Source organism: Nicotiana sylvestris, chromosome 5 (assembly GCF_000393655.2).
Source record: "Nicotiana sylvestris chromosome 5, ASM39365v2, whole genome shotgun sequence".
NCBI classification, from domain to species: domain Eukaryota; kingdom Viridiplantae; phylum Streptophyta; class Magnoliopsida; order Solanales; family Solanaceae; genus Nicotiana; species Nicotiana sylvestris.
In genome coordinates, this window is record NC_091061.1 from 151,551,685 (window position 1) to 151,565,069 (window position 13,385).

A 13,385-nucleotide genomic window follows, 5' to 3' on the forward strand; every position below is an offset into this window, starting at 1 on the left:
ACAACGCTTAGTTCCATGCAAATGAAAGGAAAGGCTTAGCCTTATGCAGATATGGAGGCAGGGCTTAGCCTCATGCAAAATGCGGGACATGGCTTAGTCCCCATGCAAATATGGAGTCATGGATTAGACTCATGAAAATATGGAGTCAAAGATTAGACTCATGCAAAATGTGGAGTCAGGGCTTAGACTCATGCAAATATGGAGTCAATGATTAGATTCATGCAGGATTTTGAGACAGAGCTTAGTCTCATGCAAAAAGAAGGCAAATATGGAGGTAGAGCTTAACCTCATGCAAGATGCGGGATAAGGCTTAGTCCCATGCAAATGAAAGACAAGGCTTACCCTTATACAATTATGGAGGCAGGACTTAGCCTCATGCAAAATGCGGGACAAGGCTTAGTCCCCATGCAAATATGGAGTCAAGGATTAGACTCATGCAAATATGGAGTCAGGGCTTAGACTCATGCAAATATGGAGTCAAGGATTAGACTCATGCAAATATGGAGTCAAGGATTAGACTCATGCAAAATGTGGAGTCAAGGATTAGACTCATGCGAAGAGTAAATAGCAGATAAGGGTAGAGTATATCTTAGCTAGGATAAGTTCAACGTCTAACGACCAGATGGATGGTGAATCGGAAAGCTATCATCAAAATATGCATGTGCTTAAAGAAAAATCGTAAGTTTCATGAGGGGAGGTTGGTTATTGCTTCATTTGCTAGCCTGCCTTGCTTTGCGCCGCTCTGGAAGCCCCTTTCGAGTTCCCCTAAGTAGCACCTGACTATTAAAAAATAGAATTTTCAAAAAATATGCATTCATTGATAAACGTAGGATCGTTTTTGATATATCAAGTAACTTTGATGAACTAGCGACTGTAACACATTTCAAAGGCATTGTAGCTCTCTTATTTTGGAATTTTGAGGGTCCTCCTCAAAATTCTGCCCCAGTTTGGTAGATGGTTTGTAACCGTTTGCGAATGGCGGACCTTGCTGAATTTTCTTCAGAATTCCTTCTCAAAATTCTGCCCCATTTCTTGACTGATTACTGGCTTCCTGACATGTGATGGTGTTAGATGGACTTGCTCTGGAATTTTGAGGACCCTCCTCAAAATACTGCCCCAGTTTCTGATTTTGGGGAAAATGAAAACTTTATTATGATATGACCAAACCCATAAGGCTGCCTACGTATCCCCTCTTAAACGGGAATCAGGTCAAGCGTAGTTCAATTACATCAGGAAAGAAAATGTGAAGTAATCTAGGTATAGTATCTCTTGACTGCGTCTGAATTAATCGGTTTTGGCCAAATCTCTCCATCCATCTCTAAAGTATGAGTTCTCCTCCTGTTAGTACTCTGTGAACCATATACGAGCCTTGCCAGTTGGGAGAGACTTTCCCTTTGGCTTCATCTTGGTGTGGAAAAATCTTCTTCAATACCAGCTGTCCTAGTGCGAACTGCCTTGGTTTGACCGTTTTGTTGAAAGATTTGGACATTCTGTTCTGATAGAGTTGTCCATGACATACTGCATTCATCTTCTTTCCATTGATAAGGGCCAACTGTTCATAGCGGCTTCTTACCCATTCTGCATCGCTGAGTTCAGTTTCCTGTATGACTCTTAAAGAAGGAATATCTACCTCGGCTAGGATGAGAGCCTCGGTGCCATAAACCAACATGTAGGGGGGTTGCCCCGGTTGATGTGTGAACTGTGATGTGGTACCCTAACAGAGCAAAGGGTAACTTTCCATACCATTGCTTGTGATTTTCTATCATTTTCCTTAGTATCTTCTTAATGTTTTTGTTGGCGGCTTTTACGGCTCCATTCATCTGAGGTCTGTAGGATGTGGAATTCTTGTGCTTGATTTTGAAAGCTTCACATATAGCCTTCATCAGATCACTGTTGAGGTTGACGGCGTTGTTAGTGATACTCAGGAACCCCGAATCGGCAGATGATACGATCCTTGACAAAATCTGCGACGACCTTCTTGGTTACAACTTTGTAAGATGAAGCTTCTACCCATTTTGTGAAGTAGTCAATGGCTACTAGAATAAACCGGTGTCCGTTTGAAGTAGTGCACTTGATTGGACCAATAACACCCATTCCCCATGCGACGAATGGCCAAGGTGAGCTTGTTGCATTGAGCTCGTTTGGTGGCACTTTTGTCATGTCGGCATGCACTTGACATTGAAAGAATTTGTGGATATACTGAATACAATCCATCTCCATGGTCATCAAAAAATAATCTGCCCTGAGTATCTTCTTGGCCAGAACGAAACCATTCATATGAGGGCCACATGTCCCAGCATGCACATCCTCAAGTAGCTTAGAAGCTTCCTTTGCGTCGACACACCTTAGCAAACCCAAATCAGGAGTTCTTCTGTACAAGTTCCCTTCGCTGTGGAAGAAGTGATTTGACAATCTCTGTACTGTGCATTTTTTAATTTGATTTGTATGCTCTGGGTATTCTCCTTTTGATAGGTACTCCTTGATGTCATGGAACTAAGGTTTTCCATCGGCTTCTTCCTCGACATGAGCACAATATGCCAGCTGATTATGAATCCTCAACGGGATGGGATCAATATAGTTCTTATCTAGATGATGTATCATTGATGAGAAAGTGGCTAATGCGTCGGCGAACTCATTCTGAATTCTAGGCACATGTCGGAATTCTATCTTTGTGAACCTCCTTTTCAATTCCTGCATATGGTGCAGATATGGCAATATCTTGGAATTCTTGGTAGCCCATTCTCCTTGCACCTGGTGCACAAGCACATCTGAATCACCGATCACCAATAACTCCTGAATGTTCATGTCGACTGCCATATTAAGCCCTAGTATGCAGGCCTCATATTCTGCCATGTTGTTGGTGCATGGAAATCTGAGTTTAGCAGATAGGGGATAATGCTGACCCATTTTTGACACCAAAACTACTCTAATGCATAATCCTTTGAAATTTGCATCCCCGTCAAAGAACGTCCTCCAACCGTCATATGCTTCAGTAATGTCTTCACCTACGAATGATACTTTTTCATTAGGAAAATATGTTTTCAAGGGTTCGTATTCTCCTTTGACCGAATTTTCAGCGAGGTGATCTACCAATACTTGTGCCTTGACTTCCTTTTGAGTTACATAAACGATGTCGAACTCACTCAATAGTATCTTCCATTTAGCCAACTTCTTAGTGGGCATAGGCTTCTGAAATATGTATTTCAGGGGATCCATCCTGGATATGAGGTATGTAGTGTAGGAACATAAATAATGCCTCAACTTCTGGGCTATCCAGGTCAGAGCACAACAAGTGCGTTCAAGCAGAGAATACTGGGCTTCATAAGGTGTGAATTTCTTACTCAGGAAATATATGGCTTGCTCATTTCTTCCTGTCTCATCATGGTATCCCAAAACACATCCAAAGGCCCCATCTAACATGGATAGATAAAGCAACAAAGGTCGTCCTGGTTCTGGCGGGACCAGAACTGGCGGTGTGGACATGTATTCCTTAATTTTGTCAAAAGCTTTCTGACAATCCTCAGTCCAACTTGTCTCGGCCTCTTTCCTCAGATCTTGAAGATGGGTTCACATATTACTGTGGACTGTGCTATGAATTGGTTGATGTAGTTGAGCCTCCCCAGGAAGCTCATTACATCCTTCTTGTTTTTGGGTAGTGGTAACTCCTGAATAGCTTTGACTTTAGTCCGATCCAGTTCGATCCCTCGGCGACTCACAATAAATCCCAATAACTTTCTTGTAGGAACCCCAAATGCACACTTTGTGGGGTTCAACTTCAAATTGTACCTCCTGAGTCTATCGAAGAATTTCCTCAAGTCTGTTATGTGATTTGCGGCTCTCTTGGATTTGATGATGACGTCGTCCACATATACCTCTATTTCTTTGTGTATCATATCATGGAAAATGGTTTTCATGGCCCTTATGTAAGTAGCTCCAGCGTTCTTCAGATCGAATGACATTATCTTGTAACAATATACTCCCCAAGGCATAATAAAAGCTGTCTTCTCGGCATCTTCTTCATCCATCCAGATCTGGTGATAACCTGCAAGGAAATCTACAAAGGATTGGAGTTCATGATTGGCGCAGTTATCGATCAGGATGTGTATATTTGCCAGTGGGAAGTCGTCTTTAGGACTTTCTCTGTTTAAATTCCGATAATCAACACATACTCGAACTTTCCCGTCTTTCTTTGGAACTAGCACAATATTATCTAACCATGTTGGGTACTTATCCACCTTAAGAATCTTGGTTTTGATCTGCTTGGTAACTTTCTCTTTGATTTTCAAACTCATGTCCGGTTTGAATTTTCGGAGTTTCTGCTTGACTGGAGGACACATGGGATTGGTAGGGAACTTGTGAGCTACTATAGATGTGCTTAAACCGGTCATATTGTCATACGACCACGCATAGATACCCTCATATTCCTTTATAAAATGGATGTATTCTTCCTTCTCTGTTGGCGATAAGTGAATGTTGATGCGGGTTTCTTTGACGGTCTCGATGTCTTCACTGCTTCTGTTTTGTCCAAGTTGGATTTAGGCTTGTTCTCAAAGTTCTCAACTTCCCTGACAATTTCCTGGGGTATCTCATCTTCTTCCTCTGAGTCACTATTCTCATGTTGCGTTGCCTCATTACATGTCACAGTCACTGGTTTATCAGAAAAATAATAATAACACTGTAGAAGGCAAAAGTATAAAACATAGTAATGGATAATGAGAAAAGATAAATGCATTTGATTAAAACTGAGAAAATTATTCAAACAAATCTTGGCTCGATGAATCGAGCGTTTATTTTGAAACAAAGAAATCTTAAAACAAAATTGCTGGAAATTTAAAATGCCTATAACGACTATAAATTCTACCAAGCTACCCAGGGAATCAGCGGCTCGGGATGGTGTAACTGTCCAGTTCCTGAGAACGGCTCCCTTTGCGACAGTCTAAATGGAGAGGCCTTCTTCCTCCTCCTCCTCAATTATGGCACTGCATTCCATATCCTCATCTTCCAAGAACAAATCCTTCAACCCAGCTAGTGCTTCTTCTTCAGCAGTTTCCCATATTGTATCTGCCTTATGGAATTCTTGTTCCAAACGGGGTATCGTTTGCTCGAGAGGGTAATATGGTCCATTCCATGGAGGCGACCATTCCCTGTATTCCTGCCATGTATACTAGTATCCGAGCCCAAAGGTGGTACCATGACTTTTCAGCTGTAATGACTTGGTGATACCCTGAAGGTTCTTTCCCAATCCTTTGTCGGGTTCATATCCGGACCATGCTAGTATGCTCTTTATTTTGTTGCTTCACCACTTATCTTTCTCGATGGAATTGACCCGTTCAATGTGGTGATAGGTTTCTCCTTCTAGCCTTCCTCTATGTCTAATGGCTGGGAGTTTGACTGGTGTAGATGGGATTACTCTCGTCTCCATGAATGATTACCTCCTAGCAGTTCCATTCGAATTTCACGACTTGATGTAGTGTGGAGGGTATGGCTCTAACAGCATGGATCCATGGGCGGCCCAACAAAAGATTATATAAGGCTGGTATGCCAAGCACTTGAAATTCAACGTTGAACCAAGTTGGCCCCATCTGCAAGAAAAGGTTGATCTCTCCGATCGTGGCCCTCTAGGACCCATCGAAAGCTTTCACATTCATGCTTCCGCTCCGTATTTCATGGAAACCCATGTACAACCTTTTCACGGTATCCAGTGGACAAATATTTAGACTAGAACCTCCATCAACCAGGATTCTGGCAATGAATTTGTCTTCAAATTGTACCGTAATATGCAATGCTCGATTGTGATTAAGACCTTCGGGAAGTAGCTCATCTTCATGGAAGATAATCTTATGGCTCTCAAGAACCTGTCCGACCATGTTGGCCTTTTCTCCAAAAGTGATATTATTGGGTACATAATCCTCGCTCATTTCTTTCATCAAGGCGTTCTTGTGTGCCTATGAATTCTGTAGTAGTGACAGGATGTATATCTGAGCAGGGACTTTGTTCAGATGATCAACAACAGAATATTCTTTCGCCTGTACTTTCCTTCACAAGTCATCCGGTCCGGTCTCAATGACATGTTGTCTAGCAGTGGCATCCTTATTCGAACCTCTCAGGTGCTTAGGTGTATAGACTCTTCTAGTTCTAGTCATCCCTTGTGCGGCGTCATATTCCTCTATCTTAGCCTTCCCTTTTCGTCAAGCCTTGGTGATATAATCCCAGGGTATTGCCTTTGAGTTCAATTGGGGTGTGGTTGACACCTTCACGGTAAAAGGTGTGACCACTTCTACTTCAAATGGAGCGGACGTGGCTGCGGGCGGAGCTACTTCCACCTCGAATAGAATTGATGTAGTTACCTCAACGTCAATGGGTGCCAGAGTCTGAAACACGATAGGAGTAAGTGTAACTGCAACCTAAAAGTCATCACCTTCTCGGATAAGCCCAATTGATCCCTCAGGGTCCCATTCCTCATTTGTTTCTATAACATGTACACCGTCACCTCTGTGATCAGGGAGGGATTGTTGTGGACATTGGGTGCGGCTTCCTTCGCTTGGATGACCTTGTTATAGATGAGTGTTTGGATCTTTTCCTTCAATGTTCTGCACTCAACAGTGGTGTGCCCTTTCATACCGGAGTGGTATGCACATGTTTTGTTTAGATTTACCCATTGAGATGGATTTTCTAACGCCACAGCAGGAATAGGAGTGACGTAACATGTGGCCTTTAATCTTTTATACAATTTGTAGATAGGCTCAGCAATGGTGGTGTATTGTCTGGGTGGCTAGCGGTCGAAATAGGGTCTTGGTCTTGGATAATTTTGGCTATTTGGTGGTGATTGGAAGTGGGATGGTTGGGAATTATAGGTGTGATGGACAGTGGCTGGTTGAGAATATTTGGGAGATGAGGGTTGATATGTAGGTGGTGATGCTTGGTATGTGGGTGGAGGTGCTTGGTATGTAGGTAGAGGTGCTTGGTATGTCGGTGGAGGTATTTGGTATGTGAGTGGAGGTTTTAGGCCTTGGGCCACCAGTACTGCCCCAACCTCTCTTTTCTTCGATATGCCACCTGACTGGAGTTCCTTGTTCGTGGCTTGTAGTGCCTCGAAATTTGTTACCATTCTACTCTTGATTCCTTCCTCGATCCTTTCCCCGAGTTTGATGATATCAGAGAATTTGTGATTTTCGATAACCATCAACCTTTCATAATATTGCGGATCGTGTGCTCTGACGAAGAACTTATTCATCTGTTCTTCGTCCAAAGCGGGCCTAACCTTGGCGGCTTCCGACTTCCAACGAGTAGTATATTCGCGGAAGGTCTCAGTAGGTTTCTTCTTGAGATTCTGAATGTAGAAAACATCAGGTGCATTTTCTGTGTTGAACCTGAATAGGTCCATGAAATCTGATGCCATGCTCACCCAACTGGACCATTTCTTGGGGTTCTGGCTAATACACTAAGACAATGCATCCCTAGTAAGACTCCTCATAAAGAGCTTCATTCGAATCTTTTCATCTTTTCCAACCCCCACAAGCTTGTCACAATAAGTCCTTAAGTGAACCTTGGGATCACCCGTACCATCGAACATTTCGAACTTGGGAGGTTTGTACCCCTCTGGCAATTCCACATCGGTTGTATGCACAAATCTTCATAATTCAAACCCTCTATCCCCCCGATCACCTTCAACACCTTGAACTCCGCTTGTTAACTTCTTGAGTTCTTCAGCCATGTTTTTAATGAGCAGGTCCTTTCCGGAGGGTTATGGGCATAGGAGATTGGCTGGGTAGAATGTGGTATAGTTTTCACATATATAGGGTTGCTCTGATGGGTGCCAGGAACCTGGGTATAGTGATGGTCATTGGTGGAGTTTTGTGGATCAGGAATGAGTGGTGGTGTATTTTGGGGAGTGTGATAAGTAGTGGTCGGTGGGTACGAGATTGGTTGATGCTGTTGTGGTGGAGTTGGTATCGGCAATGGATTGATATTTTGTGGTAGAGTAGTGTATTGATTCGGTATGGTAGGATTTTGTGGCTGTTAGTTTTTTGTGTTTTGAGGAGGTGTTGGGTTCTTTGTGTTCTGTTGGTGGATATCAGGGACATTGAGGATGAGTGACAAATTTGCCAAATTGCGGACCTGCTCAAGTTCTCCTTGCAGTTCTAGTATCTATTGTTCAAGTCTCAAAACCAGGTCATTCGGGGCTGGAGTACTACAACCATCGGAAGTCTCTGTGTTCTCAATGTTTTCCTTTCGTATCCTACTTAAGTCGTCCATCTTTGATTTCCCTCTGCTTTTTGTGTTGGTTGGAGGAGGAGAAGGTGGAGGGCCTCTGGATCTGGTATGATATGCTGATGAGGCCAGTATGGATGAATCAACCTATGGGGATGGGAATAATAATAATAAAAATAAACAATCAAAGGTAACAAGTTAGTGGGGATTCTGAAATATTTATAGTATTTAAACACATAGTGTGGGATATAAATTCGTATCCTAATTTGGGAGCCTCGTTGTGCCTGAGGTAGGCCTAGCGACAATCAAATTTGGAGAACTTCGAATGCCAATAAATGCTTCATTTCATAATATAAAAGTAGACGAATCCAAAAACGACACTAACATAATGAAAAAGAAAAAGACAAGTCACTACTGGCACTTGGCCTTATTACATTTTAAGAAAAGCAAGTAAATCTAATCTATTTTGTCCCAGAAGGACCTTCCCCAGATTCAATCTTCTGTACTCCATCAAATAGATCTCCCAGATCGCGCAGTCCAAACAACAAGTAGGCTCAGGCCAGATGTCCTCCCTTTGCTCTTTCAGCATTCTGACAGTTCTCAACCCTTTTTATGATTTTGCCCTCCAGTTCCACTATTCCTCGCTCCAGGTATTCCAGTTTTCTGTTGGAAATGACTGCCATCTCTTTCAATTTCTCGATCAACCTCACGTTCCTCTCATGTATCTCCCGATGCTCATTCTCAGAGTCATAGACTTTCTTGCGCAACCTGTTGTATTTGTCATGGGTTTCAGCTTCCTCGTCTATGATTCTGTTCCCCCGACTAGTCCCCGGTGTCACCGCTCCTTTTAGATTATCCTCTAACCATGTAGGGTAGACAGGTTCGCACCCTATGTGATATTTGTCTGGCTCAACTGTGCTTTTCTCCACAATGATTTTGCAGTGCCACATGTGCTGAGCTTGGCACTTGTAAGGTATGTCATCGTCTTGGAAATATGCCCTAAAATGACCCATCTTGACGACCCTTGGTACAACCTACTTTCTGCTTGCTTGCCTCATAACTCGTATAAGGACATATGGATATATCCCTCTTAACCCGATCAACACCAAATACGGAGAATCCCTGGACCTAATAATGAACTCGTCCGTTGGAAACCATTCAACCATCCACTGCACATGTTCCTCGGTCAGATTGTCGAAGAACTCTACCCATTCACTGGCACTTTCCAGTTGAGCAAATCTGTTCGGAATATAGGTCATCTGCTTGGGGGTGGTGGAAAGCAATGTGGTCGTTCCAAGCCCTTCGCGAAAATTCTTGGTGATAGCGACCCTTTTGGAGATACTCCAACAACCATAATTGCAGCAATAAGTTGTAGCTCTCGAAATGCTAGACCCCTTTTTGACACCGTTCCAGGGCCCTATAGATATCAACTATGATTATGGGGACTATGGTATATGTTTGCCCATTAATCCCCTCCATCAGAGTTTTGGCGACCATGGCCAACCCGGTGTGGATTCTTCCCTTTTTCATTGGGAACACTATCATCCCTAGAAAGCACACGATGAACACGAACACTTTGCGGTGGATGTGACCCAGTGAAGTGAGGGCGATCTCATCATGATAGGTGCAGAAAGACTTGATGTGGCCATACCTCTCATAAAGATATTCGAAAGGTATGTAGGGGTCCTTTAGGTACACTAAGTCGACATTCTTTTTCATCCCCATCATCTTCAAAAATCCCCTACCTGTATGGTTTTTCAGCACCAAAAGCCTGGGACTGTCCCAAGTCAACCTTGCAAGTCCTCCTATTTCCTCTTAGAGCAGTGTCATTTCTATGTCGCCAAAACGGAACACGACTCTTTCACTATCCCAGAATAAGGTGGCAGCCTCGATCAGTTTCTTGTTTGGTTCAATATCTAGCAGGGACAACAAGTTACCCAGGTACTTCTTCACATGCGTCTTGTCACTTGAGGAAAGATCTTCCCACCAACTTAGCAACAATGGAGGGATATTGCTAACCATACCGAATCTAGGGATCTCGTACCTCATTTTCTGCAAAACAAAAGGGTTAGACCTTACCCCCACCGGACTCGACTATTTATACATTTATGATCAGCATATTGGCATTTAGTCCTCCAAATTAATGCACATAACGTGATTGCGTCCGTTGGGATTATGGAAAACCCGTTGGACTTTGGATAAGGTTTATCTTAAACGATCATTATGTGGACAACATAACTGATCCAACTAGGTTTGACCATGATGCATGCACAATTTAAACAGAGTAAGGTTTCTATGGGGTTTTAGACTGGTACCCTCAAGCAAAAAACTTGAGAGGGAAGGCACGGAACCATCGACTGCAACGGTGATCGATTGGTTTTACCTCAAATAAGCCTTTCCAAATTTAGGGATAATAAATAGGAAGAGCGCAACCACTCATTAAAGCGTTGCTATAGGATTTGAGGCGCAAGAGTGGAATATAATGTGGAGCATGATTTATGCAGCAGTTAATAACATGTAGGCAAGTATTTTCACGTTGGAAAAATAATTGCATTTAAATAATTGAAAAGACAGTGATAAGAAAAGGAAAAAAAAGAGACAAGTCAGTTTTCCAGGGTAAAGAATCACAAATGCTTAAAAGAAACAACATTTAATCTGGATAAGGGAGTTAGGTATGGTATAAGCATGCTTGGACTAATTTGTAAAGACAAGTTCGTTATGGTAAGAGCCTAAAAATATCCCCAGCAGAGTCGCCATGTTGTTGCGCCCCCTTTTCCCCCTCCTCGCGGAAAGAGGTCTAGGTTTCGACATTCCATGGGGTACAGTGACTCATTTCCTTTTGGGAATTGGGTATTTGAAGAGTCACCACCTCACGGATTATGGTGCGTTAGGACACCTAGAGTGATTAACTATTGGGTTGGTCTGCATTACTAGAGATTAGGGTAAGGGCTCGAGATAACCTCGAGGGGAAGGTGTTAGGCACCCCTCTTGGTCCACAACTATGGGTCCCGACCGAACTTATATTTACAAATTAGTCCATACAAATAGTTGAATCAAATAAGTACAGCACGTTTGAACAAGTCAAGTAATGAAATAAAGGTTGAACAAATTATAAAGGAAAGTGTTAAACAAGGAGAAGGTTTGGGGTAAAGAGGGGTCCTAGGTTGTTTATCCTATAGGATCACCCCACGTAATGTCCGGTAAACACTCCTCATTGAGGGGCTACACGTGACATTAACGCGTAGTCATCATATCCCATGTCTACCCTTCTCGTCCCCTTATTGGTCATGCAAAATGAGTGTTGGTCACTGATTCATATTGTGTGCTGCTACCCGTCCCTTCTTAATAGTCCCGGAGGGAGTTAGGACCTCTACCTATAGGCAGTTCTAGACATACCCCTAAGGCTTTAATGGCAAAAATCTAAGGCGACAATCAAAGAAAAACATTTAAGACCTTCACACAAGTGGAACAATTGAAGGCTCATAGTTTCCTCCGTAAACAATCATACATGCAGCACGACTGAGCCACAAGTAAGGTCTTTAGTAATCAAAGTCCTAAAGCAGAATCTAAGTGATTATGCAGGAATAAACCACTTTCAGATACAAAAGTCACAACCTATTAGTTGCCTAGGATCTCTTTTAAAAACCTGTTAGAATTCAAAAACGTTGAGTGACAGAAACAGCTTCAGAGAAGTACAAGATTTGAAAATGCCCTAAGGCTTGCCTATATGCAGGAATGATATTTATGTTAATGCACAAACAAAACAAGTTCAGAAATAGTTCCTTTTTAAACCTATAGGCAGGATATCTAATTAGATTATAACAGTTTTGAAAGGACTAATTTTAGAAAAGTTATCGCTTAATAAGGCCAGTTTTGAGAAGTAAACTAGGCGAGGCACGATTGATCTATTAGGCTAATTAGAATTACACGACATAATTGCAAGTTAGATCCCAATAGACATGGTATCTAGGCGTATTACTGATTTTAGTCAATTTGCAGTAGCATGTAAAAGACTTACTAAATCGGAATTACATCCTATGGACTTCACTTTTAATGTCACTTGCATCAGATACAATCAGATAGGATGTAATAGGAATTATATCCTATAGGCATGATTTCTACTATAAAATTAAAAGTGGAACCCTATAAGCATGATTCTACTATGCAAAAACAATCAGATTCAACAGGAATAAAAACCCTATAGGCATGTTTTCTCTTATGCAAAAGCAATCAGATTCAACAGGAATAAAACCCTATAGGCATTTTTTCTATCGAGTAAGCAAGAAGATTTGAAAATAAATCCTAAAAGTAGGATTTCTACCCAGGTTACCCCACAAAGTATACATCTACCCACACTTTCACTAAATACCCCAAATATTTGTTTACAAGTTATTACAGGACAATAAATGAATTACATAAGTGAAATAGAAAATTAAGAAGTTGTTCTATAGAGAGCCTGCAATCAGGCCACAGTTACCTAAAGCCTCCAATGGTCTTTCAAGCCTCATTTCCATAGACAAATCAGAGTCTAGGTGCATCAAAGTTCCCTAAGGGTCTCAAGGACCCCGAGCAATGCTTACACCTAGACTTAATAGCCAAGCATTGAACCAGTGCAGTGTGGAAAGCCAGCCTCAGTATGCCAGAGTTCCAAGGGTTCTTAAGAGAATTCCAAGGCAGTACACATACTAGAGGGGGCAGAACTTATTAGCTAGGAGTAGAGTGAAAGTGCAAGACACATGTTTGAAAGAAGTTTATTAAAGACTGGACTGAAAGGTCTATTTTGAAAGCAATTAGTAACAGAGGTTGTTGAAAAGAACTTGGCTTAATAAATAGAGTTCAAACATTTCAGGATAGGACCACATACAATAGGTAAATGAATTCAGTAATCATACAGGGGTTCAGGGGTTTGGGGATACATAGATATTGATTGCAGACACCTGACCTCAGCAGGAGTATTAGGACTGGTTTGGACCTGCTCAAAGATAGTTTGACACTGGCATAATCACAAACCAGTCATGAACACATAGAAGGGAATAAGGATTTAGGATTCACAAAGTGGCAAGTGCACAGTAGGTAAAAGAATACAATTATTCAGGCATGCTTGAATCACACAAAGGGAATACATGTACTTAAAGGGAGGGGGTCATATTAGCATGCTTAACTACAAACTTCAC

General features: G+C 42.0%; 1 protein-coding gene across 1 annotated transcript; it reads right to left on the reverse strand.

The window, feature by feature from the left end:
- Window positions 1-1,318: 1,318 nt before the first annotated feature.
- Window positions 1,319-1,669, reverse strand: LOC138869502 (uncharacterized). Its single transcript, XM_070147122.1, has one exon. The coding sequence runs from the start codon at window positions 1,667-1,669 to the stop codon at window positions 1,319-1,321; it is 351 nt and encodes a 116-aa protein (XP_070003223.1).
- Window positions 1,670-13,385: the final 11,716 nt, after the last annotated feature.

What these genes read in the sequence shown, in the direction of transcription:
- LOC138869502 (XM_070147122.1), bottom strand. Translation starts at nt 1,669, where the DNA reads ATGTTGGTTTATGGCACCGAGGCTCTCATCCTAGCCGAGGTAGATATT.